We start from the raw sequence: 27,658 nt of genomic DNA, 5'->3' as shown, positions 1-27,658 counted from the left end.
TTTTTATCCAAAAAGTATAACAATCAGGTTAATTTAATGATTGGACCTATAGAAAGTTACAATATCAGTATCATGGACAAAACTTCATTTTCAAAAAAGTTCCCCACCAAAAATTTAAAATCCATAAAATTGTGAACAAAAGGGAGGATAAGTGAGGGCTATAACGTGATAATCTTTGTTTTTAAAGGAGAAATTGTCCAGGAAAGCGGGCGGGTATCTGCTAATAGGATTTAAAAACAAGCCCAGTAGTTTACATAGCGACCTTAACAGTTGGGGCCATTGTTGGGGAGATTTGGGTCGGTCTAGATGTTAATGTAAACTACTAGATTTTGTTTTTCTTTTCAATTTTATTTAATTTTTTGATTTTTTAAATTTATTTTTTTCGGTTCGCTGGGCAATTTCAACATTTGCGGCGGGAAAAACTGCTAGTTGAATCATATTTCGGCTTGAATAATATAAAGGGCATTTTACACTATCTCCTAATAATGTATTCTTTTTAGTTTTTCAATAAAAATTATACAAAAATTAAATAAACGTACCAGAAATTAATAAAACTTTTGTTCATAAAAATACTTGCATAATTAAATTAGGTTAAAATAAGCTTAAGTCGTGTCGTTTGTGCCTGAATATTTTCTGGAATAAATTAAAAGAAGGAAGGGCTAATGACTCATTTTTAAGATACCTAAAATGAATTTCATAATATTGTGAAATTTATTCATAGAGATATTTTATCCAAGAATTTACAACCCTATCTTAGAAAAGAAAAAACCAACAAATTTAAATTTCATACTTTAGAAGCTAGGAAAATTTTGTATTATTTTATAAGATAAATAAATAACTGTCCGCAATCCCAAAAAATTCCTACACCTGTATTAAAAAACGAATTTGTAAAGATTTATCAATTAAATGTTATTTTAATAAAAAAATTATTATTAACTTATAATTTTATGTTATTATTTAAAAACAAATTTAAATTACGAACAATAATTTTAGTAGAACATATGTCATAATTATTTTCTGTAGATAAATTCGTTTTCTAGATTAACATTGATAAGATTTCCTTTTTTCCTTGTGAAAATCAAATTTTTAATGTGATGTGTGTTTATTATTTAATTCAACTTTAGTGAAAATCATTTATTCAATTTAATTGTTCTATTTTAATCAGTTAATTTAAATTAAAAAAATAATTTTTTTATGTGTTTATTGGGAATTAAAATTGGATAGTTTCAATTTTTAAATATCATTCAGGTAATGTTTTTTTTTTAATATTATGCCTAATAATTGCGTTAATTTTCATTTTGATATGATTTTTATTAATTAAAATTAAAGTAATTGCGTTTGTAATTCATTATTATTATAATTTTTTTTTTTGTAAATATATGGAACAAAAGAGTTATTTAGATGAAATGTCAATTTTGGATACATTTAGGGTAATTTAATTTTGTCACTATCTAGTGAATTTTAAGTAAATTTCATTGGTGGCCATGATATATTTTATATATTTTATTTTCTAAATTAAAAATGTAACTTGTGTTTGTTCATAAAATAATGAAAAAAAAAATGGAAATATTCAATAAAATTGATTAAATTAAATAAATTATTTATAAAACATTCATTTTGAATTCTTTAATTATTTATCGTATAACTACGTAGAGAGCAGCACACATGATATAAGCGGTGTTATAGTCTTGCGCGTTAGTTAATACCGCTTCACTTTGCGGTTTTTCATCGTAAGTTTAGAAGTTCTGTACATCAATTTTAGTGATTGAGTTTGGTTTAGTGGGAAGATTCATTAGTCAGCCACAAGATTACATATTAACTGTTGTTTTTTTAATCCGATGTCTAGTGCTGAAGTCACGGACAATTCTGTTGATCCCCCGGCCAAGAAGCGGAAGCTTGATTCAGTTGCAACTTCCTCCGACATGGCGAACAATGGATCATCTTCTAAAGGTGCACAAGATATTGATGAAGGGTTATATTCGCGGCAATTATATGTCCTCGGACATGATGCTATGCGTCGTATGGCAAGAAGTGATGTGTTAATATCGGGTTTAGGTGGTTTAGGCGTTGAAATTGCTAAAAATGTTATTCTCGGTGGTGTAAAATCAGTAACACTACATGACGAAGCTAATTGTACAATTGCCGATCTTTCATCTCAATTTTATTTAACTGAAAAAGATATTGGTAAAAATCGTGCCGAAGCATGTTGTCAATCTTTATCTGAATTAAATAATTATGTACGAACGGAAGCGTATACGGGTCCTTTAACCGAAGATTATATTAAACGATTCAGTGTGGTGGTTTTAACTGCAAGTACTTTGGATGAACAATTGCGTATTAATGAAATTACACATGCAAATGAAATTGCATTTATTGTGGCACAAACAGCTGGTCTGTATGGTCAAGTATTTTGTGATTTTGGACCGAATTTTAAAGTTGTTGATACAAATGGCGAACCACCAATATCCGCAATGGTTGCAAGTATATCAACGGATACTGAAGGTGTGGTCACGTGTTTGGATGATAATCGTCATGGAATGGAAGATGGAGATTACGTGACATTCTCTGAAGTACAAGGTATGACTGAATTAAATGATTGTGAACCTAAACCAATAAAGGTGCTAGGACCGTATACATTTAGTATCGGAGATACAACTGGTTTATCAAATTATGTCCGAGGTGGTATTGTTACACAAGTTAAAATGCCAAAAATATTGAAGTTTAAACCGTTGAAAGAATCGATTGAAAAACCAGAATTTTTGATAACCGATTTTGCGAAATTCGATCAACCACCACAAATTCATTTAGCATTTATTGCGTTATCAACATTTATTAAAAATAATGGACGAAAACCAAAACCATGGAATCAGAATGATGCCGATGAATTGGTTAAATTAGTAAATGATCAAAATAAAAATGAAATTGAATTAAATAATGAATTATTGCAATTATTTGCGAAAATTAGTAGTGGCGATGTAAATCCAATAAATGCTGCTATTGGTGGTGTTGTTGCACAAGAAGTGATGAAAGCATGCTCTGGAAAATTTTCACCTATTTATCAATGGTTATACTTTGATGCTATCGAATGTTTACCAGACGATCTTAATGAAATCACTGAAGAGGATTGTGTTCCAACTGGTTCACGATATGATGGACAAATTGCTGTTTTTGGAAAACAATTCCAGAAAAGACTTGGTAAAATTTTTACTTTTTTTTTTTATTATTATTTTACAGGAGATATATTCCGCGATGATGATTGACTTGGGGAATCTTGAAAACTTGGACATGTCATGGAATTTTTAGTCTTAAAAATGTCAGAATATTTTAATCTCGTATAGGAAAATGATGAAAATATTTTTTAGTCCGAATCTTTTTATTATACTCTGTATATATAAAATATATATAAAATATACAGGGTGGACCATTTTAATCTTTATTGGCTAGTAGCTCATTTTGCAGTTAACCAATCAAAAAAAAAAAAAAAAAAAACTTAAACAAGAGTTTAATGGGGACAGACATCAGATAGAATCTAATTCTCCGGGTAGCTTTAATAGCCAATTTAGATTTTAAATGGTAAGAGATAGAAGAACACTTTAAATTACAAAGTTGATCCTTATAAAAAAACTATCATTTTTTATTTAAAACATTATTTCAAAAACCGTTAGCATCGGGAGGAAATTCGACTTTAAAATATGTCATTATTGCTTTTAATCAAAAGAAAATACGCTAACTTTAGACAAAGGTTATCAATGACAATAAAGGTCATTAGTCTGTGTTAATAATTTTTATGCTCAGATCAATAAATTTTTAAGATCAAGGTCAAAAGTCTTTGAAACTATAATTTCAGTTCAAAGTCATGGACACAGGCGAATGTTTGCTATTGGTCCTGACAACTTTTGGCTAAAACATTTTTCGATTAAATGTAATAATAACATATTTTAAGTAATATTTCTTCCGAAAGCTAACGTTTTTCGAAAAAATGTTGAAGGATTAACTTTCTAATTTAAAGTGTTATTCTATCTCTTACTTTTAAGGATCTAAATTGACTTCAAACAATCCGTAGAACAAGGTCTAATCTGATGTCAGAACATAATATCCCCCCCCCCCCCCTTAAACTCTGAAACTTTTGTTTAAGTTATTTTTTTATTGGTTAACTACAAAACCCCTGTGTATCAAGGCATACTAATTTGTCTTAAGTTTGTAACGGTTAGGAATATTGATTATGCGAAGAAAATTTTAGTATAGATGTTCATAAAATCATCTAATTAGTCCATTTCCGCATGCCTGCCCTTCTGTTCGTCACGATAATAATTTATAAACAAAAAGAGATATCAAGCTAAAATTTTTATAGCGTGCTCAGGACTTAAAAAGTTTGAATTCGTAAACGAGCAACATAGGTCGATTGGGTCTTACTTCGGACCCATCTTGTAAACCGTAAGAAATAGAAATAATAACTTGTCTAATGATTATAATAATTTGTCTATTGATTATAATTTCATACCGAACTTATCGGATAATATTAAAAAATTTTTACAAAAAAGTTTTTATTTTTCAAATTCATCTAATTTATAAAACAATACAAGGTCTGATTGACTGTATAGCAGTAGCTAAAGACAAATTTAAATAAAAAAAAAAGGTCTGATATTCGACACTGTCTATACAAGATACTTCAAAAAATAAATCAGTCAATTGTTGATTTTCACTTGATTTATTGATTTAAAAGACCTTCTTTATCGATATTTCGGAAACTGTCTGTCCTAGTCAGCTATCACGCTCTCTTTGCTTCTAAAGACTTGAATAAAAATAATAAAAACATACGAGGTATACCGCAAGTGGATCCCTAGTACCTAAACCAAGTGGTTCTATGTGTCCTTCTTGAGAACAATCTACCCGCGAGACGCCTCCAGATGAGAAATGCTATTTAAGTAGATGAAGCAATAGCATTTTGTCGAGGTGAGACGCTACGCAGAAATCTCACGACTTCTCCCCTTTAATTTCTCAATTACAAAATATTTAATCGTCATTTTCTATAAAATAAATTTTAATGAACTTACAGGAGAATTAAATTATTTCGTGGTTGGTGCTGGTGCTATTGGTTGTGAACTTTTAAAGAATTTTGCAATGATGGGTATTGGTGCTGATGGAGGAAAAATTACAATTACGGATATGGATTTAATCGAAAAATCAAATTTAAATCGTCAATTCTTATTCCGACCCCATGATGTACAACATGCTAAATCTGCAACGGCTGCAAAAGTAATTAAACGTATGAATCCCAGTATTAATATTGAGGCACATGAAAATCGTGTTGGCCCCGAAACTGAAAGCGTATACGATGATACCTTCTTTGAAAAATTGGATGGTGTTGCCAATGCTTTGGATAATGTAGATGCTAGAATTTATATGGATCGACGATGTGTTTATTACCGAAAACCATTGTTAGAATCTGGTACACTTGGTACCAAGGGTAATACTCAAGTAGTTGTACCATTCTTAACTGAATCGTATAGTTCATCGCAGGATCCACCAGAGAAGAGTATACCAATTTGTACTTTAAAGAATTTCCCAAATGCTATTGAACATACATTGCAATGGGCTCGAGATAATTTCGAAGGATTATTTTCACAAGCTGCTGAAAATGCTGCTCAATATTTACAGGATCCACAATTTGTTGAACGCGCTTTGAAATTACCAGGTGTACAACCAATTGAAGTTATGGAATCAGTCAAGGTAAATGTAAAATTTTTTTAGCTATTGTTTCAATTTGTACCCAACTCAGTTTAGGGCGACGTATTCTAGTTCTCATAATAAAAACATGGAGAAAAAATAGATGTTCTCTTTATCAGAACATTTTTCTAAATCCCCACTTACAAAGTGAATGAGAGATCATAGCCTAAGAATTCTGCCGATTTGTAAAAATAGCATTTGTTAATGAAAAATTTCTAATTTTTTAGGCTGCATTAGTCAACGATCGACCACACTCATTTGAAGATTGTGTAGTTTGGGCCCGTAATCATTGGCAAGAACAATACTCCAATCAAATTCGTCAACTTTTATTCAATTTCCCACCAGATCAATTGACATCTAGCGGTCAACCATTTTGGTCTGGACCAAAAAGATGTCCAAAACCATTAGATTTTGATGTGAACGAGCCATTACATTTGGATTATATTTTTGCGGCAGCTAATTTAAAAGCTGAAATGTATGGTATCCCACAAAATCGTAATCGTACCGAAGTTGCTGAATTGGTGTCAAAGGTTAAAGTAAGTAAACAAATTATATAATTGAATTATCAAAAACATTTGTTTATTAAATATTCTAACTAATGCCCCAATCAAAATTTATTTGGGTTTCATAGGCCTAGATTCGAATTGTTTAAAAACAATTTGAAATTAGTTTCCCAAAATTTGAACCATCGTTTTGTTTTATAAACATAAAAGTTTAAGCTGGGTTTATTTCTGTAAGATCATTGTTTGAAGAGATACGGCAATTTAATGTGTAGTGTATATTTTGCTTTATCAGCGGATAACTCGGTCTTAACACAAATTTTTTTTAATTCAATTGTTTTTATATAGGTACCAGAATTTGTTCCAAAATCCGGTGTTAAAATTGCAGTTACCGATTCACAAATGCAAGTGAACAATGGTTCAAATATTGATACAGATCGTATTGCTCAATTACAAAAAGAGATACCAGATAAAGAAGAACTTGCCAAAATCAAAATAAACCCAATTGAATTCGAAAAAGATGACGATAATAATCTCCATATGGATTTCATTGTAGCGGCATCAAATTTACGTGCTGCAAATTATAGCATACCACCAGCAGATCGACATAAATCAAAATTAATTGCTGGTAAAATAATTCCTGCCATTGCGACAACCACATCAGTAGTAGCCGGTCTTGTATGCCTTGAACTATATAAATTAGCTAGGAATTTCAAAACAATTACAAAATTCAAAAATGGTTTTGTGAATTTAGCATTACCATTCTTTGGTTTCTCTGAACCGATATCTGCACCAAAATTAACGTACTACGACAAAGAATGGACATTATGGGATCGTTTCGAAGTTGATGGTGAATTAACATTAAAAGGTTTCTTGGATTATTTCAAAGATCGCCACAATTTAGAGATAACAATGTTATCGCAAGGTGTTTGCATGTTATATTCATTCTTTATGGCTAAAGCTAAATGCCAGGAGCGTATGAATTTACCAATGTCTGAGGTGGTGAAAAAAGTTTCGAAAAAGAAGATTGAACCGCATGTTCGTGCACTAGTATTCGAGTTATGTTGTAACGATACCGATGGCAATGATGTGGAAGTTCCGTACGTCAAATATACACTTCCTTGAAACTAAACGAACAGAAAAATGAACGATGATTTTACAATCTTCTCACATGTCATCACACTTCAATTTCTCCCCTCCCCTTACATATTTATATATTATTAAAATCTGATATAATTTATTTGCATTATTACTCCCAAGTAATTCCAAAAAATAAAAATAAAAGAAGGGTTTGCCATTTGTTGTGTATGATATGATATTTTATGTGATAAGTATTTTTTCCCCCTCTTCGATTTCAGTGTGTGTATTGTACATCGTTCATTAAATAATTTTTTTTTTTTTAAATCAATCGATAATTTTTATTAAAAAATAATTCTAAATAAATAACTACTGTGGAATGGCTATTCTTCTATTTAATTATGAAAACATTGGCTGGCTTTGTAATTTCAATAAAAAAAAAATCACTTTTTAAAAACATGTTTGTGTAGTTTACAAATTAAAAATTGATTGCATCACTTTTTGTAGTGTGATTTTTCTCTCAATTCGGTACATCAATTTTTTGAAATATATTTATAATGAAAATGAAAAAATAAATAAATCATCATTTGTAATGCATTTAAAAATAGTTTTTCAAATAAATAATCTAAAGAAAAATTTTTAAATTATTTTTGTTTTTTATTAAACACTTATCCCACTTCTTTCACAATTTTTCCTAAAATCAATATTCGCAATATTCATGATTCAAATGAGCCACTCAAAACGCACTTTCGACTAGAGATGCCAGTTATTGATATTTCAATAATTGCACTCAAACTTTGTATTTTTAACCGACTTCAAACAAAAACGAAGGTTATTAATTCGACTGTATTTTTTTTTTTATGTTTGTTACCTCAGAACTTTTGACTGGGTGAACCGATTTTGATGATTCTTTATCTATTTGAAATCTGGTGCTTCCCGTGTGGTCCCATTTCATTTTGGTCCAGTTCGGACAACGGCATCCATGAGAAAAACATAAAAGTCTTAAATTTACATTAAGTATGCACGACAGGAGGATGAGTAACTCAATATCACTCCAACCGATTTCGATGATTCTTTTTTAGTGAGAAACTAGTTACTGTACTTGAGATTCACTAAAAATCACAAAATAAAAAAACTTAAGAAAACCGACCTCAAAATAAAAACTTTTCCGAAACAAATTAATATGCACTAAAAAGTAAAAAAATAAGGATAATATAATGTAGTTAAAATTATTGTTATTTTTGGAGTCGGTATCAGCAGAGCTAATGTAGCAAACTGTTCTGTCAGAGTTGTTTCCTTGGCTGACACCGAATCAAAAAATAACAATAATTTTAACTACATTATATTATCGTTATTTGTTTACTTTTTAGTGCATATTAATTTGTTTTGGAAAAGTTTTTATTTTGAAGTCGGTTTTATTTTTGTTAAGTTTTTTTATTGATAGTATTTTAGACCCATAAAATACAAAAAATAGTTTCATTTGATTTTTTAGTAGTTTTGCCGCAAATCCTAAATTCAGCTACATCTTTTTTACCCGATATATTCCAAAAATAGTGATAACAGTAAGTACGAGTACATTTTTAAACATGTCAATAAAATCCTAAAAATCAGATATGAGAAATCATAAAGTGTGCTTTTAATAAATATCATTTTTAACCCCTATGCGTGTGCGTGTGTGTCCGTCTATCTGTCTGTGGCATCGTAGTGCCTAAACGGATTAACAGATTTTGATCTTTTTTGTTTCGTTTGATAGGTATTTTAATGAAGAGTGATCTTAGCTATGTTTCAAGTGCAAGTTTAGGGCTAAAAGTTTATTCGACTTTGCTAAATAATATAATTCACATAATTTAATAAATAAATTTTATTTGAACTTTTGTTTCTTTGTAAATACAATTTTTCGACATATCTGAATGAAGCTTTACGTAATAAAATACTTAGGTACATAATACATGTTTAAAATTCAGCAATGTAAAGATCGAAACCTTTTCTAAAGATAATATTAGCTTTATGCGTTCTTTGGTCTAAACAAATCAGTACATTGCTGATTCAATTCACCCATAGAAGAAAAAGAATAAATGCATCAAACCCTTTTTTTCTCTGAGCAAAATCTTCGATATTTTCGAAGATCTGATAATAATAATTAATCTTAACGATATCCCAAAAAAAAAAATCCCAAACAATATTTTTAAAATATGAACCGATTTTATAATGTCCAATCATTAGTGTCCGCCAAATCTGAAAATAATTTATCTTTCACAGCTGGTTTAGGATCTTCTTTAATTTTTGTATCAATTGCTCCTGTTTTTCCTAGTAAGTATTCTAATTCTAAAAACCAAACAAAAACGATTAAAAATAATTCCAAAGGAGTTATTGCTAATAAAATTTACCATCACATGATATTTTGGGTCCTCTTAATTCTACGGGACCAATAAATTGTTTTTTCATGTCCCCTTCATAATAAACGAATATAGTTGGTAAATTTTTGTCGGGAAAATTTGGTATACATGTTGTAGAAATGGCTTTTAAAAATTTTACAGTTGGATATTTCATTGCCAATTCTTGAAAATGTTGATTCAATAATGCACAAAATGGAATCCTACAAACAATTTTTAATTACAGAGCCTATTTAAGAAAAAGAATGGTGGTAAAAAATCTTCAGGTTCATTTTTAAATTAGAACCTGAAAACATTCATTTTCGAGAAAATAAGGCATTTGACCCGGGAAAAAACTTCGCGACAGTATATTTTTATGAGGAAAATGTTTGGAGTGTACTCAACAAAATCATATTCATCCGAACTTGGGCTTTTTGATTTACCCCTATAAAGTGGGATAGAAGTACCCTACTTCCGGACCTCCGGAAGTGGGTTACTTCTGTCTTACTTTTCTGGACTTACTTTGTTGAGTACACTCAGTCAAACATTTTCCACAGTCTCCCATAAAAATCTATGGCGCGAAGTTTTTCCTAAGTCAGATTGTTTTTTTCGGTTTTGTCTCCTCGATTATATCTGTTTTATAAAAGTGAGCAAATTGCAAATATTTGACAAAATCGAAATCTCATAACATACCCTTGCTTATAAAGATGTAAAATAACCCAAATTCCTTCGCCAGCTTTATTCACCTCGGAAACATAATCTTGTCCAGATATTTCACGAACTGTACCAAATTTTGCTTTCGATGTAAACTCTTTGATTTCCGCAATACGTTTTCGTCGCCATTCTTGTATTACAGCTTCGTCTTCGGAATCTTCAAGTTCATCTAGTTCATCTAAATCTAATTCTGATAGCTTTTTATCATCTGGAAAAATTTTAACCAAAAGTTAATATTAACAATATGTGAGGTTATGAACAATTTTTTGCACCTTTTGTTTTTTGTTCAATTGTTTCTTCTAACATAGAAACAATTTGATCCTCTGAAATTTCTTTTTCTTTTTGTGGAATAATTCCTTTTGCTCTGAGAACATCATTCCATTCGCTATCTTCATTAGGATCCTAAAATTTAAATTAAAGAAATTGAATTATTACTATTTATTTTGATAATTTTTCAATTGTTTTGTACCTGCATTTTGAATTGTAGTTTAATTTATAAAATTAATTTTTGTAATTAGGTTTTATTTTCGTTTAAATGAACATGTGGATCGAATGTTGACGTTCTAAAAATAAACGCCTCAGTGCTTTTATGGTAATGATTCATACTTTTTTTTTGAAACATTTTTTATTTCATGTATGAAATATGGATTATTTTCCATAAGTTATTAAATATTCATAAATTCATTTTGAAATAAATGCTTTCCGTAGCAAGAAAATCTTCAACTTCGACTTAACATTAAGTACAATAAAATATTGAGAAAATTTTATTTCTCAATAAATATCCTTATCGAGTTTCTAAATTTGGTATAATTTTAAGAAGACATTTTTTTAGAGTAATAAAACATTGAAATTTATTTCTTTTATTATTGGAAAATCAACAGAAAAACATTCATATTTTTAATAATGTGTAATTTACAACAATCTGACGAGAAATACTCATACAACTTCCATATGTATACATTGGTATAAATCGGTATAAGACTGACTTGACTATACACGGAGTACGGACACTATATCGTGTTGTTTTTTTAATCCATTGTTCATCATTTGTTCTTCATTGTTGGATCATTAAAATTATTTGTTTGATCGTTGTTTATTTATTATTTATTTAACGATTATTTACCATTAAGTTAGCCCCCCTTACTATTGATTTCCACTTTTTACTTCCTTAATCAATGTATTTTAAGGAATTATTAATTGTTCGTTTATTATTAGCAATTGTAACTTAATAACAAATAATTGTTTAATAAATAGTAAATAAACAACGATCGAACAAATAATTTTAATACTCAAACAATGAAGAATAAACGATGAACGCTAGACTAAAAAAGATTATAATTAATCAATCCGAAAACAAATTTTTGTGGGGGGCCAAATTACGTTACATTTATATCCATGAATTTTATTGTATTTATGTATCAGGAGAACTTTTTAAACAAAATCCAAAATAAAACTTAACAAAGAACTGATAAAAAAATTTAATGATAAAATTGTTGAAAATTTAGAAAAAATGAAAATGTTATCCCGAAAAATGATTTTATAGTGTATAAAATAACCATTATATTCATTCATATTTATTTTAGGTGAAATATGTAGAAATATATATAATAAAATATCGTTTTTATCAATTTTTGATTTAATTATTAATTATTCAATATTATACCTACCTTTATCTTTGATCCTTTACATCGATTTCAGGAATATCAAACAGAACCTACATTTTTAAGAAAATATTACTATAATTATTCAAAAGGTCAGTAAAAGAAAAATAAATACTAAGTTTAAGAAAACGAGTTTATTGAAAAAAGGTAAGTAAAATGTATATAACATTATTAATAAGTATAATATGTCAAAGGTGGAGTAGTGGCTAGCCCAGTCGCCTGCGGTTATATAGTACCTCGGTTCGTATCTAGGTAGCTTTGTCCGGATTAAGTTTTAATTAAATAAATTATTATGCCGAGATAAAGTCATTTTTTTAGATACTTGTTATGAGAACCAAAAGCGACAAATAAGTAAGAAAGCGAGGTATATTTTACGTTATTTTAATTCCCACCCCCTGTCAGAAGAGTGATTTATGACATAAGTAATTTATGACATAAGTTAGTCCCACTTAAGATTTATGACATAAGTAGGACTAACATAATGAATTTTTTTTTGTGAAATAACATGTTCTCCTATTACAAAATCTTATAATAAAAAGCAAATTTTAGCATGTACAAAAAAAAAGAAGGCAAAATAAGTATTTTTTTAATATTTTGTAATAGGCGAATATGTTATAAAAAAGTGGGATAAAATACAACATGTTTTCCTGTTAGAAAATTTCATATTTTAGTCTTAACGAGCGATTTTTTAATTTTATAAATACAAATGTTAATATTTTGTAATAGGAGAATATGAGTGAGATAAACTATATGACATGTTCTCCCATTCAAAAGTTTCATATTTTAGCATAACCAAGCCATTTCTGTACATATTTTTAATATTTTGTTACAGGAGAACATGATTTTATAAAGAGTGAGATATGTTTATGATTATTTAAATTCCCACCTCCTGACAGAATTGTGATTTATGACATATGTATAACTGATGTTATTTATAGCAAGAGGGCGGGTTTTATAGATAATTTAAAATATAAAAAGATTGGAAAAATTTTAACAACAGGAAAAATTCATTAAATTTAATAAAAGTAAAAATCTTGATCATATTAGTATACGAACCCGCGTTCCTTAGTTTCAGAGGAAAGTGCTATACCCATACAGCCACTCAGCTTACTTATTAACATATAATAATTAACTTAATAGTTACCTTTAGCAAACAATTAATTAATTGATAATTTTGTTCTGAAAGAAAAAATAGGATAGAAAATTTAAAAAATAAAACAAAATTTAAAATCTATAACGTGTGTAACATAATTTAATTTTCTTTTTTTCAAATGTAAATATTTTGTATAATTTAAGAAATGTGAAATAATTTTAAGAATAATTTGTTCATTAGCTATAGAAATAAATTTAATTTCATTACTTTATTATGGAAGATAAACTAAAACGATACGAGGAAATAGAATTTTGTCTGTATATAGAGGTAACAATCACAAGAAAAGCTACGATTTTGTGACGTATTCGCAGTAGTAAATTCAAGAAATAAGTGTTGGTCACACTGTCGTTAAATGATAAGTTTAACGTGTGTAACATAATTTAATTTTCTTTTTTTAAATTTAAATATTTTGTACAATTTAAGAAATATGAAATAATTTTAAGAATAATTTGTTCATTAGTTATAGAAATAAATTTAATTTAATTACTTTAATATGGAAGATAAACTAAAACGATACGAGAAAATCGAATTTTTGGGTGAAGGGCAGGTTAGAAATTGAATCTTGTTTATATAAATTTTTGAAAAATTCATTAAAAACTTTAAAATTTACAGTTTGCTACAGTATATAAAGCAAGAGATTCAATTAATGATGTTATGGTTGCTGTAAAAAAAATTAAAATCGGTAGTCGAGCTGAAGCTAAAGATGGAATTAATCGTACTGCATTGAGAGAAATAAAACTTTTGCAAGAGTTATGCCATGAAAATTTAATTGGTTTACTCGGTACGTAAAAGTTTTAAGTGGGATTGGTGTCGGAACTCTTGAAATAATTAAGTGCAATTTTTAGATGTTTTTGGACATAAATCAAATGTATCATTAGTGTTTGATTTTATGGATACGGATTTAGAAATTCTAATTAAAGATACAACCATAGTTTTAACACCAGCGAATATAAAGGCTTACACATTAATGACCGTACAAGGATTGGAATATTTACATTTAAATTGGATATTGCATAGAGATTTAAAACCAAATAATTTATTAATTAATTCAAAAGGTGTTCTTAAAATTGGTGATTTTGGTTTGGCAAAATTATTTGGTTCTCCGAATCGAATCAACACGCATCAAGTTGTTACACGATGGTATCGGTATGCAATCGATTTTAAATCTGTTTAATATTTTTTACAGCCGAAATTCTGATATAACAGAGTGGCAAGGGATCTGCTTTTATATTGTACATAGTAGTCTTGAGTATATACTTAAGATCCATATCCGTATCCGCGGATCTAGACACTAAAAATCCACTAATCGTCTGCCCTACGCGGAGCTATATTAAGGGCTAATATTTGGTGAAGGTACTTAGGAAGGTCCCAGAAACCCCCATCCTCAAATTTAGTGCGCTGGAGCTACTTTCTAAATTTCCTCTTGGGCTCTCCCAATATCAGGGAATTCTTTACACTGTTTTGAAAGCCACTCTATTGCAAATTTAAAATTTTTGTGTATACTAATAATTTTTCAGCCTTTTATTAATAATATTTCAGAGCACCTGAACTTCTGTTTGGAAGTCGACAATATGGGACGGGAGTTGATATGTGGGCTGTTGGTTGTATTTTAGCAGAACTATTACTACGAGTTCCATTCTTGCCTGGTGAAAGTGATTTAGATCAATTGACGCGGATATTTCAAGCATTGGGAACACCTACTCCAGACGATTGGCCGGTAAATCAAATACAATTTGATTTGTCTTAATTATTTTTAATTTTAATTAATATTTATTGTATTTTAGGGAATGAATTGTTTACCAGATTATATACAATTTAAATCTTTTCCTGGAACACCGTTGAAGCATATATTTACAGCTGCAGCGGATGATTTGTTAGATGTTTTATCAACGTTACTGAGTTTGAATCCGTTGAATAGGGTTTCGTGTTCGAAATTGTTACAAATGCCTTATTTTAAGTGAGTTGCTTTTTTATGTTGAAATTTGAGTTGATTTATGATTGAGAAAACTTAAAAAGAAAAATAACATAAGTCATAAAGCCACAGCTAGATTTTTTTTCTACCAGAGTGGGAATACTTTTATCGTAGGGACAATCGTGACTCCCACAGTACGAGTAAAATTGTAAAAATTAAACAAGTTTTGGTTACAATTTGAATAAAAGAGTAGTTAATAGCCAAAAAAACACCGTCATTTGAACCGTTTTTGAGGTATGGTCTCGTTACTTCAATCTGTACGATTTTTTAAATCAGGTTTTATAATATAGTATACTGAAAAATCGGGAAACATCAATGAACTTTGAATTTTTGAGGCCACCTTGCAAAGTAGCACTAAAAATATCTAGTACAATAAAATTATTTAAAAAATCACGGTAATAAGGAAAAAAGTGTTGTATCTTTTATATTTGGCACAGTTGTTTATTTGGTTGTAACAACTTCGTACCGATAAATCGACTATATCGACTATAGCCCCCCTTACTATACAGAGTAAGGGGCTTAAATCCCTATTTTGGGGGTTAGTTCCCCTCGAGTAGTCGATTTTTCGGTACGAAGTTGTTAAAACCTAATAAGTAACTGTGCCAAATTTCAAAACCGCAACACTTTTTCCTTGTAGATATTTAATTTTGTTGTACTAATCAATTATTTTTAAATTTTATAGTAATAAACCAGCACCTACAATTGGCAGTAAATTACCATTACCATCTTCAGTTCGAGTACGTGAAGAGGAGAAACCATCATTAAAACGTAAAATACTTGAAGCAGCAGATGGTGCACCAACATTGTCTAAACGTCTTATGTTTTAAAATATGAATAGCAAATAGAAAATTGTTTATCTATTTATTTATAATTTTCTAGATAGTATAAATTTTTTTAATTGCAATTATAATTACTTATAAGTGTAGAGAGAGCCAGCCAGAGTATTTGAAATTTGAGAGGCTGTTGTCAAGGTTGTGTCTTGTTGTCAAAACTGTGTTTCACAAGTTTTTCTTCTACAAAATTCACATGGTCGGGTAGTTCTCTTTCAAATTTCAAATACTTGTACAACGTACATCTCGTTCTTTATTTTTAGGGAGCATTGCTTAAACTACGTGGTCCGGTCAAGAGGGCAACTCAACGTTAGGCGACTGATGGCAATGAAGTCAAGTTACACAATTTTCTTGATATATTGTTTTGACACAATGAAAATAATTTGAAGTTTAAGTTGGGTACTTCTTAACCCCCAACTCTAAAAATAGGGCTGTAATAAGTTTGATCGCATAACAGTTAATATTTTATTAACGAAGGTGTCAAACCTACACCTTCTTTTTGTTCAAGTTCAGCTGTCTATATTCGTTTGAAAAAACGAATTGTGCTTCGATTGTTGTAATAATTAAATGGCAACTTCGAAATGGAAATTCTGATGTTTTATAATCTTGATGATGAAGCTTTATTTAATAATATTCCATCATTCCATTAAAATTAAAAAATCGAACGAGATTACTTTTCGGTATAAAGTTAACAGAATATAATTTAAGAAACTGTTGAATTAAGTTTCGTTTTTGTAATGTTAAAATATTTTTTTATGTAAATATAAAAAGTATTAAAAATTTCTTTTTTTCTATAACCCCCGTTATCAATTTGCCTTTTTTGATGATTTTCAGAATCGGTTCAGTTTGGAGAAGACTAATGAAAAAGGTAATTTAAAAGAGAGTGTTCTTATATATGTTTCCAAGTGCGAGTTTAGGGTTCTGTACTCGAAATCATATTCGGGGGTTTTTTAAATTTTGTAAATTTCACTTGTTAGGTCTATTCTGGTTTAAGGTCCGTTAATATTCTAATTTTAGCTCATGTATTGAGGCACCAAAAATAAGTAACGTAACCCAAAATGAATACTATTTAAATTGCGCTTATAAGCCTAAGCCTCTTAAAAGCGTGTGAAATGAAAATAGATTCAAAAGATGTCCCTTATTTATATTACAAAGATTAAAATGCATATAATCATTGACGACCGGGTTTTTAATTATTATTGTATTTTATTTATTGAAGAATTTGACCGAATTTTATATACATCATTAGGTAAATGAGAGAGAAGTACCTACCATGGAATTTTAAAGTACTAATTAATTACAATAGTTACTTGACAACATCATACTAAAAGGTTTTCCATTAAGAGTGTCTGAATTGTAAATTTAAATTAAACAAGTTGTAGGATGAGTATTAAAAGTAAAAAAAAAATTAGAGCTACGCTAGTGTGTTTCGGTTATGCTGTATCAATCATTAATTTAATGTCATTTTATCTCTCCACAATTGTGCCTCCTTGGCGCACTACACTTTCCAAATGGGGAAAATGTCTTTTTGGAATTTGATGACGGTAAATAAAAAAAAAATTGTCTCTTTGGATAAGTTATTATCCAAATTAATAGAAGTAGGGATATCCTGGCGTTACTAATATTGGATTAATTTTGTATTTGGTAAAAAAATCGATCTGATGCTGCAGATTTGTATTTGTTTTTTCATTGTGTATAGTGAACGCACTCAGTCAGTTTTATAATAAAAGTTCAATAATATTATTATTAATTATGGCGCGTTATTAAGTTTAATTCAGACACTTTTAATGGAAAAACATTAGGTACATTTATGCATGCATGTCTATTTAAAAAACATGAATATTATAGCTACAAAGTATCGGAGTAAAAATATTGTATAACCCACTTTGTAATGATTCAATTGATATGAAAGAAAGTACATTCTACTACAACTACTTGTGATTATACTGGAGGCTGTATACTCCGTTAACTCAGTTAGCAATTTTGATTCCATTCAATACATCCATACCTATAGTCCGGGCAAATTAGGAATTTGGTACGTTAAATTCTGAAACGAGCAGTTGTATGTATTGAGTAGTTGCTCTATGTATTGATTTTCACTCATGTGTTAGGATTTTGCTCTGAAATATCGAATACAAAAATAAAATTCTGCGAACAAAATGATATAAATATGTATTTCAAGTATTATTTTAACCACAAATGTCAGTAAAACCCTCAACCTAGGTCTTGTTGTTAAAAGTAGACTAAAAATATTAAAAGTTTTTAGAAACGTATAAGTTGCAATAAGGGCTTGTTGATTGCTTTACTGGCATTTTATGGTTAAAATAATGCTTGAACTCCTGGGACATCCTGGAACACAGGATGTCCCAGGAGTAACGGACGCCCTTCTTGCATCAGGTAGAAAATAAAATTCAAAGTCGAATAGTTTTAGATCCGATGATCTAATACCCGCCCCTTCCTACGCATTCACACACTTACATACGTATGCATACGTACACGCCAGCGTAACGTTGATGCTCTCGCATATCACTCCCACAATTTCTAACGATAGTCCCCTACCCCTCATTTTATTACCAGAGTAGTGCGCTTCTGTTTGGCTGCCTATTTTAATTAATAGTTAATTACCAAAATGTGGAAGAGGCCTCTTCGACTCAGAATTTTATCTTCTAATTGATGCAACAAGGATGTACGTTACTCCTGTTACAGAATTTACGAAAATTAGCTAATGATAAATAACTAATTTGCTCGGTCTAATACACCTATATAGAATTATTATTATTATGTTATTATGTTACCTGTATCAAGCTAACGCTCTGATTTTCATAAGATGTACAGATTGTATTAGATCTTTTGAAAAAAGGTACTATAGATAGATGTAGATGTAGACGTAGATACTTCTACGTCTTTTGAAAAAAGACGTAGCCCAACGAGAAGAGGCAGGAAGTGCCTCTAACAAGATTTAACTAAATGCTAGTCTGATATGCAATTCCTGATATTTAGAGGATCCGGGTTCGAGTTCTAGCTGAAGTTCACAGTCTCACCTTCATATGTTAAGTAATATAATGTGTTGAGATAGAAAAAGCTATAAAAAGCATCATGTATGATAAGGACTTTCGACTTATATAAAGTACATAAAAAGTTGAAACAAATTTAAAAATTTGTTTTCATTATAGAAATAAGCTAGACAAAGTTTATGAAAAAAAGACACCATTATTTCCAAATAAATTATTTTCTCAGGAAATATGAGATGGGTTATCTTGATTCATGTAGGTAGGTATATTGAGATTTGTTATCTGAGTACATCGTATATACTTAAGCTCATGTGTAAATATATAAAATCATTATTATATCTTCAATTATTGTTATTGAACAGCATATTTTTTAGATGATAGCTGCTGCCTGCCCGTACATTTAAATTACAGCAATTTTAGCTTGTATTTAGAAAAATCATCGTAACTTGATATCAGCTTGGACTGACTGTCCTCAATATACTATTTACTGTTTCAAACTCGAAAGTTTATAATTTAAATGTGTATAAAGATAAAAAATTCGATTGACATATCCTAGCCTAATGAATAGTTCAGGCCCGGATTAAACAATATATAAGTACGCTTCAGATCCAAATAGATAAGAGAATGCCATAAAGAAAAAAGAAAATTATTCTCTCCATATTTTTTACTTACCGAGTAGAAAAGGAAATTGAAATGCTCTGAATAAGTAGTAGATATATGATTTTGATGAGCAATTTAAATAAATATTGGCTGAAATTGTTTAAAAAAAGGGATAATATCCTCCAAACAAATCACTTTCAACCTTTTGGAGCTTTTAAACTGAAAATATTGGACGTGAGATAATTGTTCAAAGTTGATTCGAAAATGTTTTTTAACCCAAATTTATGAACACTAATAAATTTGATTTGATTTTTTTCGAATTTTTCTGGGATTGGAACCAGGGTCACTCGTCCGATATTTCTGACACAAAATTCTAGGTTTGGTTTCTACCTGTATGCTTATACAGGTGCAAATAACATGCTAGGAGCATTAATCGTCCTCCATGCAAGGTCTAAGAGTGGGATCGTTTAAGATCTTCAAATTGTGAAGACGATAGTACCTACCTACTTAAGGCGGCCGGAAGTATATATAATAAACCTCTCTCTTGTTTATAGATATTTTTAAATAGAAAGATAAATAACTTTATACGAAATTATTTAGGTAGGGTTTTAAAAATAAACCAAAATTAAAAACTGCACAGGATATAGAATTATGCGTTACCCTCAATTTGTCTTTTTACTTAACGACAGAGTGCGTAACACTTTTATCTACAGACTGCAGAGAATTGAAGACGAATGTGGTATGGATATAAATTTAATTTTTCTTATATATTTGTATATTTATTAATGTATAAGTATGTTGATTGTTTATATATTTTAATAGGAACACTTGTCAGGCCGCTTAAAAACTTGACATCTGTTCAGATAAAGTCTCCACACATGAAGATTGTAAGTCCATATCATCACTATCCAGTATCGGCTGCTATACCGAGTGTTTCAATATACGCTGTAAGCATTATATATCTGACGTCACTATAATACTAAATATTTTTTAAATATTACAGTCATTTAAACGCGGTAATCTTTTGGAAACATGTAATTTTTGATGAGCAGAATCCAATACAAGTGGAATTTACAAAAATTAAAAAAAAACTTCACAAATTTTTCGAGTACAGAACCCTAAACTTGCACTTGAAACATATCTAAGAACACTCTTCCTTAAATTACCTTTTTTAGAGTTTTTCCAAACTGAATCAATTTTGAAGATCATCGCCTTATTTCATTTTTTTCGGATAGGGAATGTTAAACTCGCATTTGAAGTATAGCGCATTTGAAGTATAGCAGTCCCCATTAACTACCTTTCAAACGAAACAAAAAAATCAAAATCGGTTCATCCGTTTAGGCGCTACGATGCCACAGACCGACATAGCGGTCGAACTTACACCCCTTTTTTTGTTTCGAGGGTTAAAAAGTTGTACGATCATCCTTAACAAAAACGATCATATCTTGGAAACAAAAAACCATACGAGAATGAAAAATAAACTAAATTAAACAAGTGAAAATAAATTTACTGAGTTAATAGTTGAAATACCCTGTAAAGAAAGTGTTGAATGACAGTGCTTGTATTGTTTATTTTGGTTTTTGTAAACTTCGAAAATTTTCGAATGTATTCTAAAGAGTGCTGTTAGCTACGTTTCTACAAAATTTGAGTAGGGGGGTCCTCCTTTTCAGACTATAAGAGATTGATGGTAGTACTTTAAAACGCTTGTCGAATCAGCGCGGGTCAACTTTTTTTTTGCTAACTGGGAATGTTGATTGTGCTGTGTTCAGTGTTCACCGCGTATATTGGAATTTACATATTATTATAAATATTATAAACTAAAGATTATAATAACCTATAACATATGTATATTTTTATTTCTTATGCAATGACCTTGTTTAATAATTTCAATAATAATAATAATAATATTCCATCCCATCTCCCATCCAGTGTTCCACTATCACACATTTGAATATACTAAGAGCATAGAAAGAATATATGAATGCGTTCGTTCATTGCACTTTATAAAATAAAGTTAATAACCAATTAAAGTTTTTATGATGTTTGTTATTAATTTATATATTTTGATGAATAATGGGTTAATAGAAAATATCATATATTGATGTTTGTCAACTTTTAACATATCAATTTAATTCATTTAATATTTATTCACAAGACGGGAAAAACCCATTGAAACGTAAATGTCATTTGATAATGGCTGCGTTCAGTCGAAGTGAGCCATACTGGATGGAAAGATAGCACTTTTATAGCTAGCACGCCCATCCTAGCTAAACGCAGTCAATATCAAATTTTTAGGATTCCATTCCAACACATTTCTAACATACTCCGCTATTTTTTATTCCTTTTACTTAGATAAATATTGCTTTTTTGGTTTCGATCGAAATTGAATCTGATCGCTGTTTATACCAACGACTAAGAATACAAAATTGAAAAAGTTGATAAGTGGCTTCTTAGTTTCTTAATCGACTTTAAAAAAAAGGAGGAAGTTATCAATTCGACTGTATTTTTCTTTATGTGTGTTACCTCAGAACTTTCGACTGGGTGAACCGATTTTGATGATTCTATTTGAAAGCTGATGCTTCCCGTGGGGTCCTAATTCATTTTGGCCCAGTTCTGACAACGGCATCCATAAGAAAACCATAAAAGTCTTAAATTTGCATTAAGTATGCACGACAAGATGACGAATAACTCAATATCACGCCAACCGATTTTGATGATTTTTATTTAGTGACAAATTAGTGTACTTCAGATTCACTAAAAATCGCAAAATTATTTCACCTGCGTTTTGATATACTTTATCATAGCTCGAACAAGCAATTGCATAGCCACCGAATTTCTTTGAGCTTTTTGTGAGAAATATTTCCTAATCATTTGGGCCCCACAACTAATTTTGATACAGGGTCCTGCAACTGCAAGGCGAGCTACGCCACTGGTCTAGGTTCTAGAATATTTTAACCTTCCTAGTCTATACTGAAGGTAAATATAAAATAGGAAAAAATCAAGAATATCCAAAAAAGAATATTGAACACTGGTCATTCAAAACAATTATAAAATGAGATTGTTGTCTGATGTTAATTTCTTAAATTGACTGTCATATATAACAAGTGAATCAACTTGAAAGTCATTTTATGAACGATGACAAGAACATGTAAATTCTATTTATTTTGAAAGAATGCCTGCATGATCCAACTGAACTGAGCGCTCATGACCGTTCAGTTATCATCGGCTTCTCGTATATCGATAAATAAACGCAAGTCCAGTAGTTTACATAGCGACTTTAACAATCGGGACCCATTATTAAAAATATTTGAACTGGACTAAGATACTAAGATTATAAGATTGCCTTTTTGACTGCTTGACGTCATTAGTAATTTTCTCAATAGCTGATAAAATAATTGAATACGGTTACTAAAACGTTGAGCCCGGCTTTGGTTTTTATATCTTAGGTAAAATTAGAGCGCTTGTTAAAATATCGTAAGTCTGAAGACTATCAACTCTTAGAGTTACATTGAAATATTTGGTTATTTGGTTAAAACGAATTTTATTGATATTATTTCATATAAGATACTCCATAATCTTGTGGATTATCAGTATTTAGACAAAAATCAGTAAATAATTTTAAATATTCTAAATCTTTCGGATCAATTTCTTTATTATCAGCAGATTTACGTTTTTTACGCCGTTCTGGTAACGGTGATCGTGCTTTTAATTCTTTTGTCGTTCGATATTTTGGTGGTTCTAAAACTCTTTGTAATTTATGACTTAATACATCGATTAATTGGACTTTCCGTGCAGCATCCTTTGCTAATGTCATTGCACGATATTCTTCAGAATATGCTTCAGTTTCAGCACTCTTAACAGCTTCCAATGATATTGTGTCTAATTCGAGCATAAAGTCCTCGTATCGATTTTCAATTGCTTCCATCATAGGACCCATTCCAATATTGGAATCATTTGATGCAATTATTGTTTCGTATAAATCTTCAACATTACAAAACAGTTTAATAATTTCATCTTCGGCCACTAATGATTTGAAAGTTGTGTAAATAATTTTTCTCGCCTCTGTTTCTAATTGTTGAGAACGTTCTTCATACCAGAGAATATTTTTTTCAATGTCATCTACAACTTCTTGCATTAATTCCAATTCCTTGAAGCAATTCATAAAAAAAAATCAAAATTATTGACGGGGTTTCTCTGATTTGAATTTGAATATTTGGCCTTTAAAAATAGTTAGTACAAGTATTGTCATCTGGTAGTCTAAATTGGAACTACTGAAAACGGGTACTTTCAGTACCCGTTTCAGTTTTAATAAGTACGGATTATTATGACCAGTTGGCGGGGTTGCAACTCCCAATTATCAATTGCATTCACACCCTACAAGTGAGACCGTGTGAATTTACGGATTTTCAATGGAATTTTATTTCCCGAAGTTAGAACCCAATTTTTTGTTACTCCTCTTTTTTTTAGTGCCAAAAAATTTAAGGATCAACATTTATTATGAACTAGCGTACCTTATCTAATGTATTTTTGGTTTCTTCCAATTGTATCGTCATTGTTTCTAATGGCGTTGCTAAATCCTCTGAATGTAATAACGAATTTAAGTTTTGCGCTTCTAATTCACGAAATACAACAATAATTTGTTCTGGATCGGTAAAATATAATTTTGGTTCCTCTTGTGTTTTGATATCTTCTAAAAATATATCTATTAAACTCTCCAAAGTGGGTTCGACGGATGTATCTGCTAAACGATATTTTCCAAATAATGAACTCCAATGCGTTACTAAACCATGTTCGGTTTTATGAATGTAATCATGTTCGCGCCGCCAATGCATTGGACTTGTTTGATACAAAAATTTTTGATACATTTTTAAAGTACGCCAATTTTCCTCGAGTATATACAAGCGAACGCGTAATATACCTAAAATGAAGACTCTTTGTTGCATTTATTTTATTAGATACTTAAAAATTAAATTTTTGCAAAGAAAAAGTTCATGCCCTGCCAGCTTTAGATGAAATTTCAGCGGGTTACGTTCGATTACATCAATTGTAAGAGCTTGGTAGGAAAATTTATATACCTACGTAATTGGAATTTGCAGTTTATTTGCAGATTTATTTCCAGTTTATTATTGTCCTTGATAACTTTTTTCTAAACACATTTCTTAAAGATATCGTATTTACTTTCGATTAAATGCAATAACGATATATTTTTAAGTCGCTTTTCCTCCGAAAGCTAACGTTTTTTGAAAAAATGTTTTAAATAAAAAATGTTAGATTTTTTATGTGGATTAAATTTCTAATTTAAAGTGTTATTCTATTTCTTACTTTTTATGATCTTGATTGATTATTAAAGAAACCCAGACACCTAGGTTTACTCTGATTCAGAACATGATATTCCTCATCAAACTCTGTAACTTTTTTTAAAGTTATTTTTCGATTGGTTGATTACAAAACGAGCTATTTACCATAAAATATTAAAGTGGTGCACCCTGTATATTGCCGATCTTGCATAACCTGTTAGCAATATACGTTGATCTTGTACAGGTTGAAGAAGTTTTCCGAAAATCTTTTAAAATATACTTTTTGTTATCCTGCAGTTTTTTTCGCAATTTTAAAGAAAATTTTCGGGTTAAATTTTGTTTTGTTTCGGATTCTAGCATTTTCACTTACCTAAATCCTTCGATAAATTTTTATATTCTTCATCTTTTTTTGCTGTATGTTTTAACATAACATCAAGTTCATGTAACAATTTCATAGCTTCTGCATGATCTTTCGATAGCATATCCTCAAAATCGTTTACATACGCTCCAAAACTTTTATTCATCGCATCTATCGTTTGTAATTCTTGTTGATAATTCTCCTCTTGTCGTGAAATTTCATCTTCTTTCAACGATATTTGTAATTTCGTTAATAGACAATTACGTAAATCTTGCACGTAACGACTTTGACTATGTTGTGTTAAAATTGGACGACCCTCAACCATTGTAAACCATTCTGGATCGATATCGGTAATTGTATGAACAACATCTTCTGGTTCTTCGACAAATGTACGCTTTAAAATATCCGAACATTGTCGTGTTCGATTTGATTGCTGTGCTGATATCGGTAAGTATTTTTCTTTTATACGATTTTCGGCTTTTTTTGCTTTAAGTTGACCCTGTAAATTGATTATAATATAAAAAATACGCTCCATACAGGGTTGTTTAATATAATGCTACCAGCGCAGATGTTTTAGCCCAAAAATTTTTGTTTTACCCTCCTATTAGGCCAAAACTACCCAATGCCTTGTCGAAAATAGTTACGGATCGAACTATTTTAACAGAAATAATGAAATGGTAGAACACAGAATGTCAAAATACGTTTTGGTGCTACATAATGCAAGAGACCAAAATAGAGCCTATCTTTCTAACTGAAAAGAGAAAATTTATTACCCAAAATTGACGTTATTCTTAAAAAAGCAAAAAATAGATTGCAATCAGATTGAGAGCCGAGCATTGCAAAAATAATTCATGCGGATTCTTGCAAAAATTATTCATGCTCAATAGATTTTACTGGGTCAATATTTATTAACTAGAAAATACTAAAATTTGTTTACTTTGTAATATAACAAATTTCGATCGTCTGGATATTTAAACGGTATTTTGTCTTTGGTAACATCACGTTGATTTTCAGCGGTTACATTCGATGCTTGTGACGAATAATATTGTGATCTTGGTACATTACGTGTATGAAAAATTTTTTGTAAAATATGTGTCCGTTTTATTGGTGTTCGACCTGCTGTAGTCTTTATTATTGATTTCTTTTTTAATGTATAATAATTTCGAGGATCTGAATGTCTTGATGTTTCAACTTTTAATGAGCTGGCTGTTGACATCTTCGTTATTATTTTTGTTCCTTCAAAGTTATATTTTTATTTTAATGTACCCAAAATTCGTTTAAGAAGATAAGAAAATTGATAACACTCAAAAAGTAATACATTTGTAAAAATAAATAATTGTTGTATCTTAGCAACCAATTTGAATATTATCGATTTTACAAAAATACAGAGTTCCCCGTATTAAGATCGCCAAAGGCGCATCAACCAATCGTAAACGGCGCTTTGTGTTTTTTGTATTTTTTTAATTTAATTTTTTTTTTACGCTTTACTTTTTGCTTCTGAAACCAAAATTGCTTTTGTATCTGTTTTGAGTTGTTAAATTTCATAAAATTTAAAATTATTTTCGAGAAAAAATGGATAATTTCATCCATAAAATTTGAAAAAGAAGTGAAATTTCCAAAATTTAAAACCCTCGCTAAATTTTTCGGGTACGGAATCCTAAACTCGAGTTTGAAACGTATCTAAGAACACTCTCCATTAAATTATCTTTTTCCTCAAATAATTTTTTGAAAAATGACAATCGAATATTAATACACGATTATAATAAATATATTTAGAGAATCATTGACGAAATAAAATTTTGGAAATTATATTTATCAAAATTTCGATTGACGTTTATTAATAACAGTTGTTATATTATTTAGACAATTTCTCTTTTAAATTTGTGCCTTTAGACATATTTAGAATTAAATTAGATTTATCATCTGGTAATTACAATCTGATCAAACATATTGTTTTATTTTTATTGGCCAGAAATTTTTTTTATGCATTACACGGAGAAACATTCTCTAGATGAATATAGGGGAAATTTGTTTACACTTGACTTTTTGCTCCTCAAACCAAAATTGTTTTTGTATCTGATTTTAAGTTGATCAATTTCATAAAATTTAAAATAAAAAAATGTTTCGAAGATTCAAAAAGAAAAAAACTGCTATAAAAATAAACATACGATTGAGAAAAAAATCTCCGTGTAGTTCGTGTTCAATTTTATTTCACTGCTATTCTCTTATTAATGAATTAATTTTTAATTTGATAATTGGCTTTTAAATTATATACATTAAAATATATTTATAGTTTTACATTTATATTAAATCGAGTTTGTACAAGACGTAAGAAAAATATTTTAATATGGTAATAGAAACATCTAAAAAAGTGACTCTTCTGTGT

General features: G+C 29.7%; 4 protein-coding genes across 5 annotated transcripts; 2 read left to right on the top strand and 2 right to left on the bottom strand.

The window, feature by feature from the left end:
• Window positions 1–1,205: 1,205 nt before the first annotated feature.
• Window positions 1,206–7,840, top strand: LOC123298219 (ubiquitin-like modifier-activating enzyme 1). Of its 2 annotated transcripts, XM_044880170.1 has the most exons (5): window positions 1,206–1,248; window positions 1,847–3,195; window positions 5,057–5,730; window positions 5,955–6,263; window positions 6,576–7,840. In XM_044880170.1, exons 2-5 carry the CDS (start codon window positions 1,923–1,925, stop codon window positions 7,350–7,352), a joined length of 3,033 nt encoding a protein of 1,010 aa, XP_044736105.1. In that variant the 5' UTR covers window positions 1,206–1,248; window positions 1,847–1,922; the 3' UTR covers window positions 7,353–7,840. The 2 variants fall into 2 exon arrangements, with proteins under 2 accessions (XP_044736105.1, XP_044736104.1); XM_044880169.1 differs by lacking the exon at window positions 1,206–1,248 and having other exon boundaries at window positions 1,627–3,195.
• Window positions 7,841–9,187: 1,347 nt separating this feature from the next.
• Window positions 9,188–10,979, bottom strand: LOC123298240 (viral IAP-associated factor homolog). Its single transcript, XM_044880195.1, has 5 exons — window positions 10,860–10,979; window positions 10,663–10,792; window positions 10,370–10,598; window positions 9,692–9,900; window positions 9,188–9,629 (listed from the first exon to the last, which is right to left on the bottom strand). Exons 1-5 carry the CDS (start codon window positions 10,863–10,865, stop codon window positions 9,508–9,510), a joined length of 696 nt encoding a protein of 231 aa, XP_044736130.1. The 5' UTR covers window positions 10,866–10,979; the 3' UTR covers window positions 9,188–9,507.
• Window positions 10,980–13,647: 2,668 nt separating this feature from the next.
• On the top strand, window positions 13,648–16,619 carry LOC123298234 (cyclin-dependent kinase 7). The gene is made up of 6 exons (XM_044880185.1): window positions 13,648–13,751; window positions 13,817–13,985; window positions 14,050–14,350; window positions 14,744–14,921; window positions 14,989–15,161; window positions 15,859–16,619. The coding sequence occupies exons 1-6, from the start codon at window positions 13,698–13,700 to the stop codon at window positions 16,001–16,003; spliced, it is 1,020 nt and encodes a 339-aa protein (XP_044736120.1). The 5' UTR covers window positions 13,648–13,697; the 3' UTR covers window positions 16,004–16,619.
• A 6,548-nt stretch (window positions 16,620–23,167) lies between these two features.
• LOC123297966 (cilia- and flagella-associated protein 100-like) lies at window positions 23,168–26,508 on the bottom strand. The gene is made up of 4 exons (XM_044879808.1): window positions 26,210–26,508; window positions 25,285–25,771; window positions 24,129–24,535; window positions 23,168–23,764 (listed from the first exon to the last, which is right to left on the bottom strand). Exons 1-4 carry the CDS (start codon window positions 26,486–26,488, stop codon window positions 23,168–23,170), a joined length of 1,770 nt encoding a protein of 589 aa, XP_044735743.1. The 5' UTR covers window positions 26,489–26,508.
• Window positions 26,509–27,658: the final 1,150 nt, after the last annotated feature.

Source organism: Chrysoperla carnea, chromosome 4, assembly GCF_905475395.1.
Source record: "Chrysoperla carnea chromosome 4, inChrCarn1.1, whole genome shotgun sequence".
NCBI lineage: Eukaryota > Metazoa > Arthropoda > Insecta > Neuroptera > Chrysopidae > Chrysoperla > Chrysoperla carnea.
The sequence above is the reverse complement of the archived record's forward strand: the minus strand, read 5'-3'. Positions and strand labels throughout refer to the sequence as shown.